The sequence below is a fragment of the Leptopilina heterotoma genome, unplaced genomic scaffold (assembly GCF_015476425.1).
Source record: "Leptopilina heterotoma isolate Lh14 unplaced genomic scaffold, ASM1547642v1 Lhet_68, whole genome shotgun sequence".
Taxonomy (NCBI): domain Eukaryota; kingdom Metazoa; phylum Arthropoda; class Insecta; order Hymenoptera; family Figitidae; genus Leptopilina; species Leptopilina heterotoma.
Window position 1 is genome coordinate 6,089,252 of NW_025111157.1, and position 20,235 is coordinate 6,109,486.

Below are 20,235 nucleotides of genomic sequence, written 5' to 3' on the forward strand. Positions count from 1 at the left end.
GCGGAATTTCTTCGAACAAACGGGTGAAATCAGTGACCACTGACGGAAGCGCGTCGACGACCGGCCCAGAAAAATAGTCTCTCTCTCTCCCTCACTCTTATATATATTCGCTGTTTAGTTATGAAAAATATGAAATCTGGTTCTCACGGATTCTGAATGGGAGAAGAGGCCCGTTTCACATGCGTATCGTGGGAGGATCTAGTCCGGGAGAGTCTTTTGTATAATGCAGGACATTGTCCATTGAGAATGACGACGACGACGACGACGACGACCAAAACAGGTCCTAGAGTTTGACCTGTCCTTCTTTTCAAATTGAGAGTGAGTGAGCTTTTCAGGAAAAGAAAAAACCCTTTCGTGATTTTTTGATCAAAATAAATCATGTGGGTATACAGTTATTATTGTCCAGGTGTGGTGCGCGAAATCCGTATCCTAGTTTTGATCATTTTCTTTACATCTGTTCGATAGGGTTTTTTTTTCTTATTCTTTTTTCTAGCATTTCTTGTTTTGATTCTCGACATGATCGCTCATGACGATTCCTCACTTTTTATTGGGTACTTAAAAACACGATTTATGCTTTTGATATCATCTTTAAATTTTTATTCTTCTCTATTCTCGATATAACACTTGTTAAAATCGTCTATAAAAATCGCATTAAAAAAAAAATGTTTACAAAACATTCGAGTTAATGCGAGAGCAAAGGACTAAACTTTAGTATATCGTACTGCACTGAAAAATAATTTTTTTTTAATTAAAAAATAAGTAGCCAACTTCTTTTTTAAATAAATATTTAATGATTATTATTTTTCCATAAAAGAATAAGGATTTTCGAAAATTACGAATTCAAACCTTTTTGAAATTAAACAATTTAAAATTTCTTTTTATAAAACATGAGGAAATCAATCACTCTGAAATTAATTGAATTTGAAAGATTAAAAATTCAATAAAATTAATTTAAATTCCAATGAAGTTTATTCGGAATTCTAACAAAATTAAGTTTTCTTAATAAATTTAAATAGGATCTAATGAAAATAATGGAATTCTCAAAAATAATTGAATTGAAAGATTAAAAATTAGAAAAATTAATTGAAATTCAGAATTCTAAAAAATTATGTAATTTTTTTAAAAAATTTGAATTCGTTCTCTTGAAAATAATTGAATTGAAAAATTCGAAAAATTAATTAAAATTCAGAATTCTAAAAAATAAAGTTTTCTTAAAAAATTTAAATTCATTCTCTCGAAAATAATTCAATTTTCGAAAATAATTGAATTGAAAGATTCAAAATTCGAATAATTAATTGAAATTTGAATGAATTTTATTCAGAATTAAAAAATTAAGTTTGCTAAATAAATTTAAATTCGTTCTTTTGAAATTAATTGAATTGAAAGATTCAAATTTCGAAAAATTAATTGAAACTCCAATGAATTTCATTCAAAAATCCTAAAAAAAGGATTTTCTCAAAAAATTTACATTCGTCCTCTTAAAATTAATTGGAATCTCAAAAATAATTGAATAGACAGATTCAAAATTCGAAAAATTAATTTTGAAATTTAGAATTCTAAAAAAATTAAGTTTTCTTAAAAAATTTAAATTCGTTCTTTTCAAAATAATTGGATTTTTGAAAATAATTGAATTGAAAAATTCAAAATTTCGAAAAATTTATAGACATTCCAATGAATTTCATTCAGAACTCTAAAAAAAATTAAGTTTGCTAAATAAATTTAAATTCGTTATCTAGAAAGTAGGTAATTGAGATCTCTTAAAAATAATTGAATTTTTGAAAATAATTTAATTGAATGATTTAAATTTTGAAAAATTAATTAAAAAATATACGAAAAATTGAAATTTCGAAAAATTAATTGAAATTCCATTCAAAACTCTATGAAAAATAAAGTTTTTTCAAAAAATTTAAATTCGTCCTCTTAAAAATAATTGAATTCTCAAAAATAATTGAATTGAAAGATTCAAAATTCCAAAAATTAATTGAAATTCAGAATTCTAAAAAAATTAAGTTTTCTTAAAAAATTTAAATTCGTTCTTTCCTAAATACAGTCGAACCTGGATAAGCGAGAACTGGATAAGCGAGAAACCTCTATAAGCGAGAGAAATTTCTCGGTCCCTTCATTTTTACATGTAAAAACCTCTATAAGTGAGATTCTGTAAGCGAGAGTCATTGCTCGTCCGGACCTCTATAAGTGAGAGAAGTCGCTCTCGGACCTCTATAAGCGAGAGAGACTTGTCTGTATATATTCCTAAAATTTTATCAAAATGTCTTTTGTTTTTGTCTCTAATAGCATTTGCTTACTTTTCTAAAATGAAAATAAAGATAATTAGCCATTACCGTAGATATACACCCAGTGTATACAATGCAAACAATTTTCTTTTCAGTTAATAAACGAATTTTGAATAGTTAACTTGGCAGTGAGAGTCTCTTGTGAATTAATAATGCCCAAACGAAAAATTAACGTGATTTCTCTGAGTGATAAACTTAAAATAATAAATGAATTCGAGCGCGGAAAATCACGAAAAGAAATAGCGAGTGAGTTTAATTTGCCGGAGTCTACTTTTTATAAAATCTTAAAAGAAAAAGATTCAATAAAGAGTCGATGTGCTGAAGGACATGGAAACATTAAGAGAAACCGAAAAATTGAATTTTCTGACGTTGAAAATTGTCTGTTAGAATGGATAAAAGAAATCCGCGACAAAAATATTCCCATGGATGGCCCGTTATTAAAAGAAAAAGCCAGAGATTTTGCGACAAAAATAGGAATACAAGACTTCTCAGCTAGTAACGGCTGGTTTGAGGGTTTTAAAAGACGGCATGATATAGTTTTTAAGACATTATCTGGAGAAAGCAAATCTGTGGATGTACGTGTATGCAATCAGTGGACTAAAGATCTACCGAATCTTTTAACAGAATATGACCCAGAGGACATTTATAATGCAGACGAGACTGGTTTGTTTTTTAAGTGTTTACCAAACAAAACATTTGCCTTTCAAGGAGAAAAGTGCCACGGAGGAAAACAAAGTAAGGAACGTATTACTATTCTTCAATGTGCAAATATGACTGGTACAAATAAATTGCCTTTACTCGTCATTGGAAAATCAAAACGACCTCGATGTTTTAAAGGTTTGTTTTTTATATGTTCTTGTGTATTATATTTCCTATTTTAATTGAAAAGTAACAAAAAAATTAATTTTTTATTAAAATTATAAAAATTTTTTTGTTTGAAATTTCTTTTAGTTATAAAACTACGGTTCGCAAGATTTTGCAAGTTTTTAGCCTTTTGCTGACTTAAACTGAGTCTTTTAAAACGATAAAATTGAAACTCGTCTTAAACCTTATTTTTAACTATTTTACCTGTCAAAAAATGATGAGAGTAATTTTTACTTTTAAGTCCAGTCAAGTCTTTTATTATCTTAAAATTCAATACATAATTTTTACTTGCAGGTGTAAAAACCCTACCTGTAGATTATGAAAGCAACTCAAAAGCTTGGATGACAAGAGGAATATTTAAAGGGTGGCTACAGAAAATTGATAAAAATATGAAGACCAAAAAAAAAAAAATTGTTATTTTTATGGACAATTGCACTGCACATACAGATTTACCAACTCTCGCAAATGTGAATGTTATTTTTTTACCTGCCAATACTACCAGCCACTTGCAACCATTAGATCAAGGAGTAATTCATGCTTTTAAGAGACATTATCGCAAAGAAGTGGTGAAGCATGTTTTGACATGTTTAGAAAAAAATATGAAGCCTGAAATAAACGTACTTCTGGCTATAAAGTTCGCTAGCAAAGCATGGTACTCAATAAGCGACGTCACCATCAAGAATTGCTTTAAAAAAGCTGGATTTTGCACTGACGTGGGAAACCAGACAGAAGAAGATGATGTTGAAGTCCCTAGTATCGAGGATTGGAATACACTCTTGCCTTGTGAACATAACATTGAAAATCCAACTTTCGAAGATTTTGTTAGAGTAGATGACAATGTGACAGTTACAGGAGAACTCACGGATAACGACATAATAGCCAATTTAACCACGGCCAAAAATGATGATGATGACGATGATGATGATGATGATAATGAAGATGATAATGAAGAAAACAAAAATTTGACTAAAAGAGAAGAACTTTTTCCAAATAAACAAGAAACTTTAAAAGCTTTAGAGACTGTTCATCGTTTCTTGGAATTTTCTAAAAATGTTGATAAGTCTGTTTTCAATAAAATTTATGCTCTAGAGAAAGAAGTTGACAATATTAGAATAAAAAAACAAACGAAAATGACTGACTTTTTTAAGCATTTTAAATAAATGATAATGATAATGTGAACTAAAAGAAAATAACTAATAAATTATATAATTATGTACAATAAAATATTAATTTGAATAACATTTTTTCATAAACCTCTGTAAGTGAGAAAAATTTGCTTTTAGACCTCTGTAAGTGAAAACTGGGTAAGTGAGAAACCTCTATAAGCGAGAGAAAGTTGTCGGTCCCTTGAACTCTCGCTTATCCAGGTTTGACTGTAATTGAATTGAAAGATTCAAAATTTGAAAAAATTAATAGAAATTTGAATAAATTTTATTCAGAATTCTAAAAAATTAAGTTTGCTAAATAAATTTAAATTCGTTATCTGGAAAGTATTTGAATTCTCCTGAAAATAATTGAATTGAATAATATAAAATTTGAAAATTTAATTGATAAATATTCGAAGAATTGAAATTTCGAAAAATTAATTGAAATTCCAATGAATTTCATTCAAAAATCTACGAAAAATGAAGTTTTTTAAAAAAATTTAAATTCATCCTCTTAAAATTAATTGAATTCTCAAAAATAATTGAATTGAAAGATTGAAAATTCGAAAAATTAATTGAAATTCAGTATTTTAAAAAAATTAGGTAACTTTTCTTAAAAAATTTAAATTCGTTCTCTCAAAAATAATTGAATTTTCGAAAATAATTGAATTGAAAAATTCAAAATTCGAAAAATAAATAGAAATTTGAACGAATTTCATTCAGAATTCTAAAGAATTAAGTTTGCTAAATAAATTTAAATGCGATCTCTTGAAAGTAATTGAATTCTCTTGAAAATAATTGAATTTTTGAAAATAATTGAATTGAATGATTTAAAATTTGAAAAACTAATTGAAAAATATTCAAAGAATTCAAATTTCGTAAAATTTTATTGCAAATTGATAATTTGTTCAAAAAATCGACTTTTTTAAGAATTTAAATTAAAAATTTTGAAAATAATTGAATTTTACAAAAAGTTAGTATTGAATGATCAAGTATCAGGTTCAGACAAAACGGAAAAATTCAATTCAAAAATCAGGGGAAAGTTAGAAAAAAAAACAAAATCAAATTTTTAACAATCCTGTGAATTAACAAATTTTCTGCGCATAAAAAACAGTTTTCAAACTTTGTTGAAAAAATAATCATTGAAATATCGCATACACAAAAAAAAGGAACTGTGGAATGAAACGTAAAAATAATATTAGATGAAAAGAAAAAAAAATCTGGTATAACAATGAAACAATTGTGAAACAAACTAAAAAACGAGAATATAATAGCCACCACAGGAAATACATCATTTTAACAATATGACAATTCCTACCAATCAAAAACCAACACGTGACAATGATTTGAAAAATCGTAACGCAAATTTCAAAAATTCCTCCACCCTTTTCACATTAAGAATCCCCCCTCCCCCCTTCTCTTACATTCTTCTACCTGAATCTACTTTTCAATTTATAATATTCATCCAATAATTTATCCAAATTTCCCTAATCAGAGACAATAACTTTTTCTCCATCACCGGGACACCTCTTTCTCCATATACACATTCGAAAGAATGAAACTCGCAAACTTTCAAATGAAAAAAACTTTTTTTTTTTCTTGCAACCACCCCTTTAATAGAAAACAGGTCCAGTTTTTTGTGTAGCCAACTTTTTTTTCATCACACACACACACATATATAAATTCATGTCGCGCGGGGTGACGCTATAAAAAAACCAGAGCTTTCGGAACCGCCATTTTGAAATCCTTTGTGTCCAGGATTCCGTTTGGAGACGGGGCCTCGGGAGGGTTAATCCAAAAAAAGAAAAATAAAAAAAAAACGCTCACTCCACGGGCAGAATTTAAAAAGGGGGTTGTAAAAAAAAGTGGGGTAGGGACTCTATAAAAATTACCCCCACTCTTCGCTTTAAAGGATCCATTCTATTCTTTTGATATCCTGCTGTTGGGTCCTAGGACCGCTCTCAGCATCTCCAGTCAGCATCCGAGCATGGATCAAATCAGATCCCCTTCTTGAGGCGTACGCGGCTTGAATCGATTTTTTTTTTTTTTTTTGAAAAAAAGAAGAGAAACGGACAAATTTTAACGGAAAAATGCTCATGTTTTTGAATCTATGTCAATTTGGTTTTGGATTGAAATTGGACTTTTGTGTTCTGTGATTGGCGTGTGATTGCGCATGGAATCATGATTTTTAGGCGAAAAGGTAATATTTTAATTCGCTTGTAAATAATTTTAGTGCTAGTTTTTCTAAGAATATATCAAATTGAGACAACAAATAACAATTTGTTCCATTGTATCAATTTTCGTCTCAATTTGATATCATCAGAAAAATTCTATTTGAACGCAACAAACTTACTTTCTTAAATATTTTTCTGAAAATTATACTATATTGAAAATTAAAACTTAGGTTGCAACAATTTTGATACGTTTTTCGTCTCAATTTAATATTCTCAGAAAAATTCCGTTTAAACAGAGTTATAGTTTCTAGTTAAATATTTTTTTTCCGAAAATTACTAAATTTGGAAATAATAATAATAAAATTCGATAAATACAAAGTTGAGAATAACATTTTTCGGTGTATAGAATATTTTTTTGGATAAAATAAAAACTAGTGACATAAACAAATAAGAAGTAACAAATAAATATTAACATATAGCAAATATTAACTTATTCGTAAGTAGTATAGCAAAATATCAAGGTTCAAAATTTTAGCAATATTTACTTATTGGATGTTTTATGCGATGGTAAAAGCTAGTTTATAAAAATTAGTAATTAGTAATTATAACACTTATACTCCATTGGTGCACTATTGTTTATTATTGTTATTTAAGAATTAAGAGTTTAAATAATAAAGACCACATACATGGTTTATTAAATTTCGCTTTTTCGTGCGGTTTATTCACTTGATTTCTTAACACGCGGTGACTTTCTCGAGATGCTATATAGTATATACAGAGGATTCGCGGAGGGTGGTTGATTCTTGAGGCGACGGAAATTGGTACGACCCAATACTAATGGATAATGGAATTATTGGTTTCAGTCGAGGCATGCCCTGGGGATAATCGTAATTCAATTGTTTCGATGTGTCCTCTGGACGTTTTGACAGGACGTATATCTGTCCTAACAAGAAAGCTGCCCCAGGATATATTCCTGTGCGCGAAACACACAAGAAAAAAGAAAACAAAACATAACAAAAAATATCGAAAAATTACCTAAATATTTAACACCTTCTACAACATTTTCCTCATAATAATACAAACTGTAATGTGTAAATTGAAGGAAAATTAAACATTACGATAAATAAAGAAATAACACTTAAAATTTGGTGTAAGTTTTAGCTATTATGTTAAATGGACATAGAACGTGGCGCCATCTACGAATTTTACCTATGGACCAATTACTAACAAAATTATAACCAGTCGGAGTCAAATAAGAGAAAATTTTATTTAAAACTATAAATTAAATTTTTCATAATTTTATAAAACATGAAGAAATCAATCACTCCGAGTCTTCGACTCAATTATTATTTTCAAGAATTTTTAACTAAAACTCTTCTTTAAATCGATTATTTTTAATAATTTTCGAAAAAGTTCTTTGCCAAATTTTCAAATCCACTTGTTTACAATATTCAATTTTACAAAATTTCAATTATTCGTAAATTCTTCAATTAAAATTATATTAGAAAATAAAAACTTAAAATAATATAAAACAAATTCAATTCAACTGTTTCAAAAAAATTAATTTCAAAATTCAATTATTTCTAAAAATTCACGCTATATTGCTTTTAATATTCAATTATCTAAATTTTTAAGTGAAATTCATTTTTAAATAAATTTTTATTTGAAAATTCTACGAGAATTTAATTATTTAAATACAAAAATAAAGAATTCATTGAATAATTGAATGTTTCTTAAAATTCAATTCCCATAAAGAGTTTTATCAACAAATTTTTAAAAAATTCAATTCTTTCGACGAATTTTAATAAAATTTTTAAGAATAATAAGATTTTTTTCGAGAAATTCGATTAAAAATAATTGAAATTCTGCAATAATTTGTAAATTTTCCAAAATTAAATTTTTTTTTCGTGTTTTTAACTAAAATTCTTCTATAAATGCATTATTTTTAATAATTTTTTAAAACGTTCTTTGAGAATTTTCAATTTCATTTGTTAACTATTCAATTTTAAGAAATTTCAATTATTCGTAAATGTTTCAATTAAATATATATATTAGAAAATAAATACTTGAAATAATTTCAAAAAAAATCCGCAATTAAACTTTCTCAAAAAAATTAATTCCACAGAATTGTTAGTTAAAAATATGAAAATTACAGATTTTCAAAGATTTTAATTTAAAACCATTTCAAATGGTTTTTATTAGAAAATTCTACATATTTATGAAAATAATTGAATTCATGAAAATAATTTTATTATTTAAGAAAATAATTGAATCACTGTAAAGAAATTTATTATTTAAAAATATAATTGAATAATTATGCGAAGAAATTTAGAAAAAAATTTGTAAATAATTGAATTACAGTGAAAAATTTTATTATTTGTAAAAATAATTTAATTTTTGAGAAGAATTTTATGACAATTTGTGTAAATAATTGAACTTTTTAAAAACATTTTTCTAAAACTTAAAGGAATAATTCAGTTATTTTGAATAATTTAATTAAAATTGCATTAAAAATAATTGAATTCTTGAGATGAATTATATTATTTATTTATTTATGAAAATAATTGAATCTCTGTAAAAAATTTTCTTATTTATAAAAATAATTGAATTTTACAAAGAATATTATTAAATATCCTGCGAACATAATTGAATTTCTATATAGGCAGAATATTTATTTTTATGAAGATAATTGAACTGTTTCGACGAATTTTAAATAAATTTTTAAGAATAATTACATTTTTCGAGAAATTCGATTAAAATTGTATTTAATAATAATTGAAATTCTGCAATGAGTTTCATTATTTATGAAAATAATTGAATTCCTAAAAATAATTTTATTAAATCTACGAAAATAATTGAATTCCTGTAAAAATTTTATTATTTATGAAAATATGTAATTGAATGAATGCGAAGAAATTTTTATTATTTTACGAAAATAATTATAAAGGTTTGCGTAGAATTTTATTAAATTTTTTTTAAATAATTGAATTCTTTCGAAAATTTTCATTAAAATAGTAGATATTAAAAATCCTTGACTTGAGGAATAAATTTTTGAGAATAATTGAAACTTTGCCAAGAATTTTTATTAAAATATTTAAATAAATGAATTTCGGTAAAGAATTTAATTATTTCTAAAGATAATTGAAATTTTGACGAGAATTTAAAAAAATTTTTTAACATAATTGAATTTCTGTATAATCATTTGTAACTTCTTTAAAATTCTCCAAATTATATCGCACAATTTATGAACTTTTTGTCTTTTCTACATTAAGCAAATTACATTAGCTACATTATTAGTTCGTTTAATTACTTTTTGGTATATTGGAAACACAAATTTTTTTAATTTGCTAGGGTAAAGAAAGTATATAATATTGAATAAATTTTTTCTCCGACATATTGAACATATATAACTAAAAATACTGTGGTTTTTTAAATTTTTTATTTCATTTAAAGAATAGGGGGAGAGGGGTCTGGATTCTACATCGATAGTCTAAGAATATTCTGATTTGGTGATAAAGACAAGATTAAACCAGGAGGGTAACGACCTCCTCCTCTCTTTCCCTTGGAGATTTAGCGAATAATATCGAGAGCGCTTATATAGGTGTGAATGAAGTATATATATAATATACTGTGTGAGAAATATATATATATATATATATATATATATATAAAATATCCAGTGTGAGATATATATATTTGTATATAATATCCTCTGTGAGAAATATTATATAGAGCATCAATGTGTATATAGATTATACTGTCGATGAAAATTATCGAAACAACTGGAAGCAATTGGGTATGGATTCACCCAGTTATATAGTCGTTCGATACACATTACGAATGTATGGACCAATTTGTAAGCAATTCAACTTATATATGTTCCTGGGGTAATATTGTATTTTTATGTTATCTCTCTACTTGGATAAAGCCCTTTCCATGTATCGTTTCGTCGATCTCCTAATATCCAGAATCACTTCTTACTTACTTTCAACTCTATATATTATAATACTCTTCCATTTTTTTTTTATTTTCCCTCAACACATTTGGAATTTTTCTATTTTTCTATTTTTTCGTCAGAAATTAATTTCGTTTTATGGGACAAAAATATTAATTTGTTTACTCGTTATTTTTATTTGAAAAATAAAAAAAAATTTTATTAATTTATTCCGGAGAACAAAATTCTGATCGTAAAATGAAGAGAAAGGCGAGGAGGGAGATATAGATAATAATGATTGTCTCGCAGGAGGAGAAAAGAGGAGAAAAAGATAGAAAGACAATTTCGAGTTTTGTTGTTTTCGCGGTCCTTGGCAGACCATTTGGACAGGATATACATATATACTTGACTGTCGTTTGGGAAAAAAGATCAATATATGAACTCCTGCCAATCTCTATGTTAATGCCCCTCCCCCCTCCCTCCCTCCAGCACTCGTTTCTCGTTGAGAATAAACGCGCGACACTGCCAGAAGCTTTCTCTCTTGAAGGACCCCTAAAAGTGAATTGTTACGTCTGCGGGTGACCTCGGGACCTCTCCTTACGGCCGAATGTCGTACTAGTGAATTATAAGTCCTGTAAAGGTCCTTTCCAAGACACTGTATCAGTTCCCCAAAATTAGAGCAATAAACGACCACCAGAAGTCTATTTCGCAAAATTAATAAATAGGGACATTTGTATTCTCTATTTCTCTCGCACACTCTCGAGATTCATATATATTCAACCCCCAAAATTCATATTAAATTCCACCGGTGTCGTAAATTTTTAGTATTCTAATTTTTCGTTAAATTGATTATCATAAAAAAAAAGAAAATTTGAAAAAAACATTTGAAAAATTTTCAACAAAAAATTGATTCCTTACTTTTTCCGCACTACTTTTGTATTAATTAGAAAATTATTTCGAGTATTGAAATTCTATTAAGAGAATTAATTGAGAAGAGAGAATATAAATATTCGTTATAAATTGAAAAAAAGAAGTAGATTGCAAATGGAGTTTTTCTCTCGTTTAGGTAAATAAAAGTGTCGCAGCTCGCTTTTCCAACCCCCTCGAGAGAATTTTATTCGTGACCCTCCACTGGTTTTACAACAGTTCATGTTTATATCGAGTAGTTCGATTCATTCTGGGCGGAGTTTGAAGCTTGACCATTGGCCATCGCGCAAACTCAAATTCCAAGCCCCACCTTTCACAGGTTATGTTATTTTTTTTTTAAAGTCAGTTTGCCGACGAGTAAGGGTTGTTTTCTGAGGGGGAAATATTTCCCGACAATAGGGTGGAATCTTTAAGGACCAATCGCGTGTCGCACTTTCGAAACATTGTTTGTAAAATTTACTCCTAAATATTAAAATTCTAAAGGAAAAATAAAAATTGCTAAAAATAATTTATACTCTTTACTGTACTTTTACAGGGTGTCTACTAACCGGGAAATCCGGGAAATAGCCGGGAATTTAATCTGACCGGGAAAAAGCGGGAATAAGCCAGGAATTTTATAAAAAACCGGGAATTTTCACCAAAATTAAAAAATGTTTTAATATTTTAATTTGTTTTTAAAAAATTCTCTTTTTATTTCAATTTTTAAAGATATTTATACTGTTCTCCAAATTTGAATGAGTTAAAAGTAATTAATTTGAATTTCATTTAATTATTTTAATTTAATAATTGATAAAAAATTTAATTTTATAAAGAGTCACATTCTAATGTATTCATATTTTTTAGTGCGAAGATTAATAATTTAAATTTTTATTAGTTAATTTAAAAAAAGATACACTTAAAATTTTTTAATAAAATTGAATTTTTCCAAAGTTTTTATTGAAATTTCTGAAAAATAAGATTTTTGAAATTTTTTAAATCTATTGTTTCAAGATAATTGAATTTTGACAAACAAATAATTGAAAATTTTTGAAATAATTGAAATTTCTTTACATTCCATTAAAAATAATTGAATTCTTCTAAAGAATTTTATTTAAATTTTTCGCAAATAATAAAGGGAAGTTAGTCATCGTAATTATAATTTTATTTTTAAAAATTTCTTCGCAAAATAATAATTATTTTCATAAATAGTAAAACTCATTGCAAAATTTCAATTATTTTTAAACAATTTTAATCGAATTTCTCAATAAATGTAATTAATCTTAAAATTTTTATTAAAATTCGTCAAAAAAAATTTAATTATTTACAAATTTTTTCGCAATCATTCAAATATTTTCATAAATAATAAAATTTTTACAGGATTCAATTATTTTCGAAATAATAAAATTCTTCTTATAGGGATTCAATTATTTTTACAAATATAATAAAATTCATTACAGAATTTCAATTATTTTTAATACAATTTTAATCGAATTTCTTGAAAAATGTAATTATTCTTAAAAATTTTATTAAAATTCGTCAAAAGAATTCAATTATTTCTAGAAACTGTAAAAAAATTTCTCTCAAGAATTCAATTATTATTTTTATAAATAGCAAAATTCTTCAGATTTACTAAATTCTTTTAAATACTATTATTAAAAAAAATTCTTTCAAGAATTCAATTATTTCCATAAAAAGCAAAATTCTTCAGATTTACTAACTTCTTTTGAATATTATTATTAAAAAAAATTCTTTCAAGAATTCAATTATTTTCATAAATTTCCATAAAATTCTAAAAAACAATTGAAGTTAATTTCAAAAGTAAAAAAATTCTTAGCAGAATTCAATTATGTTTAAAAATATTTTTTAATTCTCCTCAAAATTTCAATTATCTTTATAAATAATAAAATTCTTCTCTGAAATTCAATTATTTTCAACAACAATTTTGATAAAATTCTTCAAAGGAATTCAATTATTTTCACAAATAATGAAATTCATTCCAAGAATTCAATTATTTTTAATACAATTTTAATTAAATTAGTCGATATAATTGAATAATTTTTTTAACTTTTAATAAAATTATTTTAAAAAATCCAATTATTTCCGAAAATTTTAATAGAATTCTTCGCTAGAATTCAATTATTTTTATACAAATAATAAACAATTTCACAGGAATTCAATTATTAAAATAAAATCTAATAAAATTCTTCGCAAGAGTTCATTATTATTTTTTAAAGATTTAATAAACTTATTCCAGGAACTCAATTATTTTTTCATAAATAATAAAACTTATTGCTGAATTTCAAGTACTTTTAATACAATTTTAAATATAAATTATTCGTTAAATTGAATTATTCTTTTAACTTTTAATAATATAATTTTAAAAAATTCAATTATTTCCAAAAATTTTAATAAAAATAAATTTTTGAATCCATTTGTAGTTTTATTTATGTTCAAAATCAATTAAATTTAAAAGTTGATGAGAAAAAAAACAGGGAAAAATTATAATAAATTCAGGGAAAAAGCTGGGAATTTTATTGAATGATAATAGTAGACCCTTTATACCAACCAGAAGAAACAAAATGTCGCCAAAGTGTGTAATAAAAAAAAATCGCCATTCGACCTTTCTCGAAGTATAAAAAGAAGATTCGATCATAGATAGAAAAAAAAATACATATTTTCCCTCTGAAAATCTTATACACAATTAACAGGAAGTACTGCAAAGATCAAGAACCGTCCCACACTTCATTCTTCGGAAATCGAAGATTGTAATCTGCATAAAAGCGTCGAACGATTTCTCAATCGTTCGGCGCTCTTAAATGCGAATAAAGTGTTTTTATGAATAAAGTGTTTTGGGCAATGAATTAAAGTGAATGAAAAATTAAAATGAAAGACCAAAAGTATCGATGCGAGGAAATGTAAAGGAATATTTTCTAAACCTGAGAGGGGTAAATGCGGGACCGAGAAAAAAAAGAGAGAGAGGAGAGGAGAGTAATCTCAATGGACCTCGGGGTCCGTTATTTCGCCTACGATTGAAAAGCGCTCGGTTAGAAACAAGAGACGCGCGACCGGTCGTTAGCGACAATAGGCTTTTGTTTTTTCGGGGGCAGATGTTAGTCCAAAAACTCATACTTGAACCCGACGTTATGGGTACTGGTTCAACGTGTCAGGTTTGCCAACCACCAGAAGGGTGAAAAGATGCTGCTCGTGTCGTTACATCGCAGAATCATCTGAATCTGATTTAAACCATTAACCATATAATAAAACGAAAGAAACTATAAAAGAGTAAAGTAATTTTTACCATACTTTCAAAGTGAATGTTACACTGACAGTAACTTTAGCGCATTTTTGGCAATTTTTATACTATTTTTTTTTTGGAGTAAAAGTAAAACCAAATTTTAACTCTCTACATGCTATTCACACTATTTTTGGTTAATTTTTACCCCCCCCCCCCTATCCTTTCCCATGTCACACTCAATTATATACATTAGCGCCATTTTCTCTCCAGGTTGTCACAAATTGTTTGACCCCCCTTTCCCCCTTAAAGTGTGACGTAATATGTGGATGGCCCCTCAGGTCGTAAACGGCTTTTTAATATTAACACTGTTTTTCTAATAATAAATTAAAATTTAAATATTAAACGAATTTTTAAAAAAGTACGACTATTTAAAGAAAAAAAAATAATACAGAACTTGTAGCTAATGAAACGAATGTTATTTTTTCTGATTACAGCGGAAACTTCGCAGGGGGGCAGTACGCCCGATACGGTACAATGTGGTGGCTGTAGGGCATCATTTCCATTGGGGGAAATTGTTCGATTTATCGAGCACAAAGTGAATCATTGTCGAAGTACACTTCAGGGATGTCACAGTCCACCACCGGCGGCAGCACCCGAGGATTCAGATCCAGAGGATGCGCTTGCCCTGAAAAGTTTGGATCAGGAGAAATTGAAATCAGTGCCGAGTATCTCGGCGCCAATTAATAAGCGTGTTAATAGAATTGAAAGTCCCCCAACGCCCCAAGGTTCTGGGCCCGATGCCGTTAGTCCCATTGAGCTCAGGGCCAGTGCCAGTTCCACCCCAAAGAGACGGACCGAAGTCTCCGAGGAGGAAAAGGAGGACGTACCCAAGAAACCAAAAACCGAATCTGTTGACGCCGACACCAATACCGTCAATTCCGGTGAGTTACCAATTTTTAAAATCACTTTACTTTCGGTTAATATTTGTAAAAAGAAAAGAAATATTTATGGGGTAAATGTGTCCTTCAATTTCTTTTAATCGATTTTTTTTAAGAATACGGGATAATTATGTCCTTCATTTTCTTTTAATTGTTTAATTGTAAAAACAGGGGGTTAATATGTCTTTCAATTTGTTTTAAAAGTTTTTTGTAGAAAAAAATACGGGGTAAATATGTCCTTTAATTTCTTTTAATCTTTTTTTTTAAAGGAAGGCCTCAAACCAGTAAAAGTATTTAAAAATACGGACTTTACGGACCAACTACTGACAAAAATATAACCAATCCGAGTCAAATAACAGAACATTTTACTTAAAACTATAAATTAAATTATTCATATATATAAAACATGAAAATATCGATAACTCCGAGTCTTCAACTCGGAGTGATCGATTTCTTCATGATTTATAAGAATTAAAGCTGACCGAGTGATAAAATCATTATCAATTCCATTAAATATTTTCAAGAATTTTTAACTAAAATTCTTTTTTAAATCGATTATTATTTTGAATAATTTTCGTAAAAGTTCTTTGCAATTTTTAAATCCATTTGATTACAATATTCAATTTTACAAAATTTCAATATTATTCGTAAATTCTTCAATTAAAATTATATTAGAAAATAAAAACTTAAAATAATATAAAACAAATTCAATTAAACTTTTTCAAAAAAATTCATTTCAAAATTCAATTATTTCTAAAAATTCACGCTATATTGCTTTTAATATTCAATTATTATCTAAAATTTTAACTGAAATTCATTTTTATGAAATGAAAATCAATTTTTATTAGAATATTCTACTAGAATTCAATTATTTAAACTTTTAAATATAAAAATAAAAAATTCATTAATATAATTTAATGCTTCTTATAATTCAATTCCTATAAAGAATTTTATCAACAAATTTTTAAATAATTGAATACATTCGACGAGTTTTAATAAAATTTTTAAGAATAATTACAGTTTTCTAAAAATTCGATTAAAATTGTATTAAAAATGATTGAAATTCTGCGATGAGTTTTATTATTTGTGAAAATAATTGAATCCCTAAGAAGAATTTTATTATTATTGAATTATATTTAATTTGTGCCATGAATATTATTACTCTTGAAAATAATTGAATTTCTGCAATAATTTGTAACTTTTTCAAAAGTAAATTTTTTTTTTCGTGTTTTGAACTAAAATTCTTCTGTAAATGGATTATTTTCAATAATTTTTGAAAATGTTCTTTGAGTATTTTTAAATTCATTTCTTTACAACTCAATTCTACAAAATTTCAATTATTCGTAAATTCTTTAATTAAATATATATTAGAAAATAAAAACTGAAAATAAATTTTAAAAAAAATCTGCAATTAAATTTTCTCAAAAAAACTAATTCCACTCAATTGTTAGTTAAAAATATTAAAAATACAGATTTTCAAAGATTTTAATTTGAAACCTTTACAAAATTCAATTATTTCTAAAAATTCACGCTCTAATGCTTTTAATATTCAATTACAATCTAAAATTTTTACTGAAATCCATTATTAAATCAATTTATATTAGAAAATTTTACTAGTATTCAATTATTTAAAGACGAAAAACCTAATTCTTTGAATATTTGCATTTTTCTTTAAATTGAATTCTCATAAAGAATTTTCTCAACAATTTTTTTATTTATTGTTAATTCTTTTGACGAATTTTAATAAAAATTTTAAGAATAATTACATTTTTCGACGAATTCGATTAAAATTGTTTCAAAAATAATTGAAATTGTGCGATGAGTTTTATTATTTATAAAAATAATTGAATTCCTAAAAAGAATTTTATTATTTATGAAAATAATTAATTCCCTGTAAAAAAATTTATTATTTATAAAAATAATTGAATAATTACGAAGAAATTTATTAAAAAAATTTGTAAATAATTGAATTCCTGTGACAAATTTTATTATTTGTAAAAATATGTAATTGAATTCTAGCCAAGAATTTTATTAAAATTTGTAAAAAAAATTGAATTTTTTAAAAACATTTTTCTAAAACTTAAAGGAATAATTCAATTATTTCGAATAATTGAATTAAAATTGCATTAAAAATAATTGAATTCTTGGGATGAATTATATAATTTATGAAAATAATTGAATGCCCGTAAAAATTTATATTATTTATAAAAATACTGGAAATATTGCGAAGAAATTTATTATTAAAAAATTGAAAATAATTGAATTCTTGTGAAATTTTATTATTTATATGAAAATAATTAAATGTTTGCGTAGAATTTAATTAATTTTTTTTAAGTAATTCAATTCTTTTGGCCAATTTTATAAAAGTAGTAAATATTGAAAATCATATTGTATTGACGAAAATTTTTTGAAAATAATTGAAATTTCGTCAAGAATTTTGTTCAAATTTTTGAAAATAATTGAATTTTGAAGAATAATTTAATTATTTCTAAAGATAATTGAAATTTTGACGAGAATTTAAAAAAATTTTTGAGACATAATTGAATTTTGGAGAAGAATTTTATGACTTTTGAAAATAATTGAATTTTTGCAGTCATTTGCAATTTCTCAAAAATTCTCCAAATTATATCGTACAGTTTACGGACCTAGTTCGAGCCTTGAAAATAAGGGGTAAATAGGGGGTAAAATAATTTTTTTTTTCCAAAAAAAAAAAATTTAAAGAAATTGAAGGATTGTTTTTTTTTACTAAAAAACAATAAAAAGAAATTGAAGGACACATTTACCCCGTACAAACATTTTTTTTTTTTTGCTCAAACATATTTAATATTCGAAAAGTCGTGTGAAATATAATCTCTCCTCGATTGCACTTTGTTAAATATATTTAGTTTTCAATTTATTTGAAATATCGAGGAGTGATATAGAGGAACGTAAATGTAATTGGGTTTAAATCGAAAGCTGCGTATAAAAGTCAACAGCCAAAAACCTGAACCATATGTGTATTTTGGAAAAGTGAACCGTTAAAAGGATGGGAAAAAATAGAGGTTTTTTTTTTAAATACATCAGTAATATATATGTACATACAGAAAGAGAGAGAAGCGTCACGCGATGCTTGTCGTGGCTGGACGAATGTGAACAATGCCCTGGGGGATTTGATTTTTGAATTTAAAGCGCCTCACTCGTCACTGGGGTGATCTAGCTAGCCTCCCTGACCCCCACCCCTCTTTTGTATGTATCCCGGTGTACACATTGTCACTCGCTGTATCAAAGGGGTTTATGCGCGGGTGTTATCAGAATGTGGTTCACCGAGTTTTTAAACTTTTTTATTTTTCCCGACGCACTCAAAAGTCTATTAATTTTACAAATTTGAGAAATTTACAAGTCTTTTTAAAACAGTTGGAAAGAATATGTTTCATTTTTTTTTTAAAGAATTTTATAAAAGTAGAAGTAAAAAAAAGTATCGTCTAAAATCTATAAAAAAGTATCAAGATAGGAGCGAATCGTAAAAAAGTAGTAAATACTTTAGTAAATAGTATAAATAGCCAAATAGTTATATTTATTAAATATTTAGTTTAGATGAGAACACGATAAACCTGTAAATAGAAGAATAATTAATTTTGAATTAAGACGAGCGTGTGCGTAAATTTCGAATTTAAATCGGGGTCAGTTTGAGATGTCAGAAGCATCACATCCCCTAATATATGTAAAGTTTGATGTACTCGTGACCGGTACGTGCTTTTACCTGAACGGATGGCTGAGAGTGAGAGTGGTGAGTAGTCTGTGGCTATACATACGATTCGGGGTGAAGGAATACATAACCGGCTCGTGCAGACCACGTGGCCGAACAATAGGACGATTCTAATTGGGCTTTAGGACGTGGCTGGCTACTAACGGGAACACGGGAAGGAACAAAAAAGCAAAAATGAAAAAAAAGTGACAAAAACTCGTCGAAAGGGAGGCATCAGATACTACAATGTTGTGGACGCACGAGAGCACGTTCTCTTCGCTGAAGGGTTAAATCCGGCACGAGCTTTAAAGGTACAGGATAGTTACCAGAGCCACCGACCGTGATGAAACTTTTAAGAGATGTTACTAATACAGACAAGCACACAGCTCGACTGAAATATCGTGCGTGTGTGAAATAGAAGCCATCTCCACGACGTAAGCAATTAAGACCACCCGAATTAACCGTTTTCTTCCTGCCAGTATGGACCCTCAAGACAAGAGTGAGGAAGAAAGAGAGACACAGAGACAAAGAAACCCCCCTTCCCTCGCCCCTCACCAAGAAGGGATGAGTTTGCGAGAAAATGTCTTTCAAACTATATAGGGATTGAGAATACAGCTGCTCTCAGATAGAAAATCGCTTTTCCTTTGAATTAATTACTTGTTCTGTTTACATTGAGAAAAAGATTATCAAGGAATTTTTATTTTCTTATTCATTTATGTAAATATTTAAAAAAGAATAATATATGTGTGATTCTTACTTTAGTGAATAGTTCACAATGTTTATAATCAACGCGATTTAAAAGGAAAAATATTTTTATTTTCCAAAGCAAATTTATAGATATGAAAGTTGAAAAATATTGTAAAAAATTTTTCTGATCTATTATTTAAAATAGAAAAATTTGCGAAGGCAAGAATTTTTTTTTTTTTGTGAAAATCATATTTTTGACTTCAATTGTTGATTATAAACATTTTATGAGAATTCATTTTGAAGAAACATTCAATTATTCAAAAAAATTATTTATTTG

General features: G+C 26.8%; 2 protein-coding genes across 3 annotated transcripts in view; both read left to right on the forward strand.

Moving 5' to 3' along the window:
• LOC122510201 (B-cell lymphoma/leukemia 11B-like) overlaps positions 1-20,235 on the forward strand; it is a 55,147-nt gene that overhangs the window by 22,286 nt on the left and 12,626 nt on the right. Inside the window, exons 1-2 of one of the 2 annotated variants that reach the window (XM_043624671.1) lie at positions 6,102-6,500; positions 15,044-15,490. In XM_043624671.1, the coding sequence (XP_043480606.1) occupies positions 6,482-6,500; positions 15,044-15,490 (466 nt within the window). In that variant the 5' untranslated portion in view covers positions 6,102-6,481. Of the gene's footprint in view, positions 1-6,101; positions 6,501-15,043; positions 15,491-20,235 lie in introns of those variants that run through there. The other variant, XM_043624670.1, reaches the window with a different exon arrangement.
• On the forward strand, positions 2,062-4,523 carry LOC122510202 (tigger transposable element-derived protein 4-like). The gene is made up of 2 exons (XM_043624673.1): positions 2,062-3,128; positions 3,450-4,523. Exons 1-2 carry the CDS (start codon positions 2,444-2,446, stop codon positions 4,313-4,315), a joined length of 1,551 nt encoding a protein of 516 aa, XP_043480608.1. The 5' UTR covers positions 2,062-2,443; the 3' UTR covers positions 4,316-4,523.

What these genes read in the sequence shown, in the direction of transcription:
- LOC122510202 (XM_043624673.1), top strand. Translation starts at nt 2,444, where the DNA reads ATGCCCAAACGAAAAATTAACGTGATTTCTCTGAGTGATAAACTTAAA. An exon ending in ACGACCTCGATGTTTTAAAG is followed by an intron (nt 3,129 to 3,449) that starts GTTTGTTTTTTA and finishes TTTTACTTGCAG; the next exon opens with GTGTAAAAACCCTACCTGTA.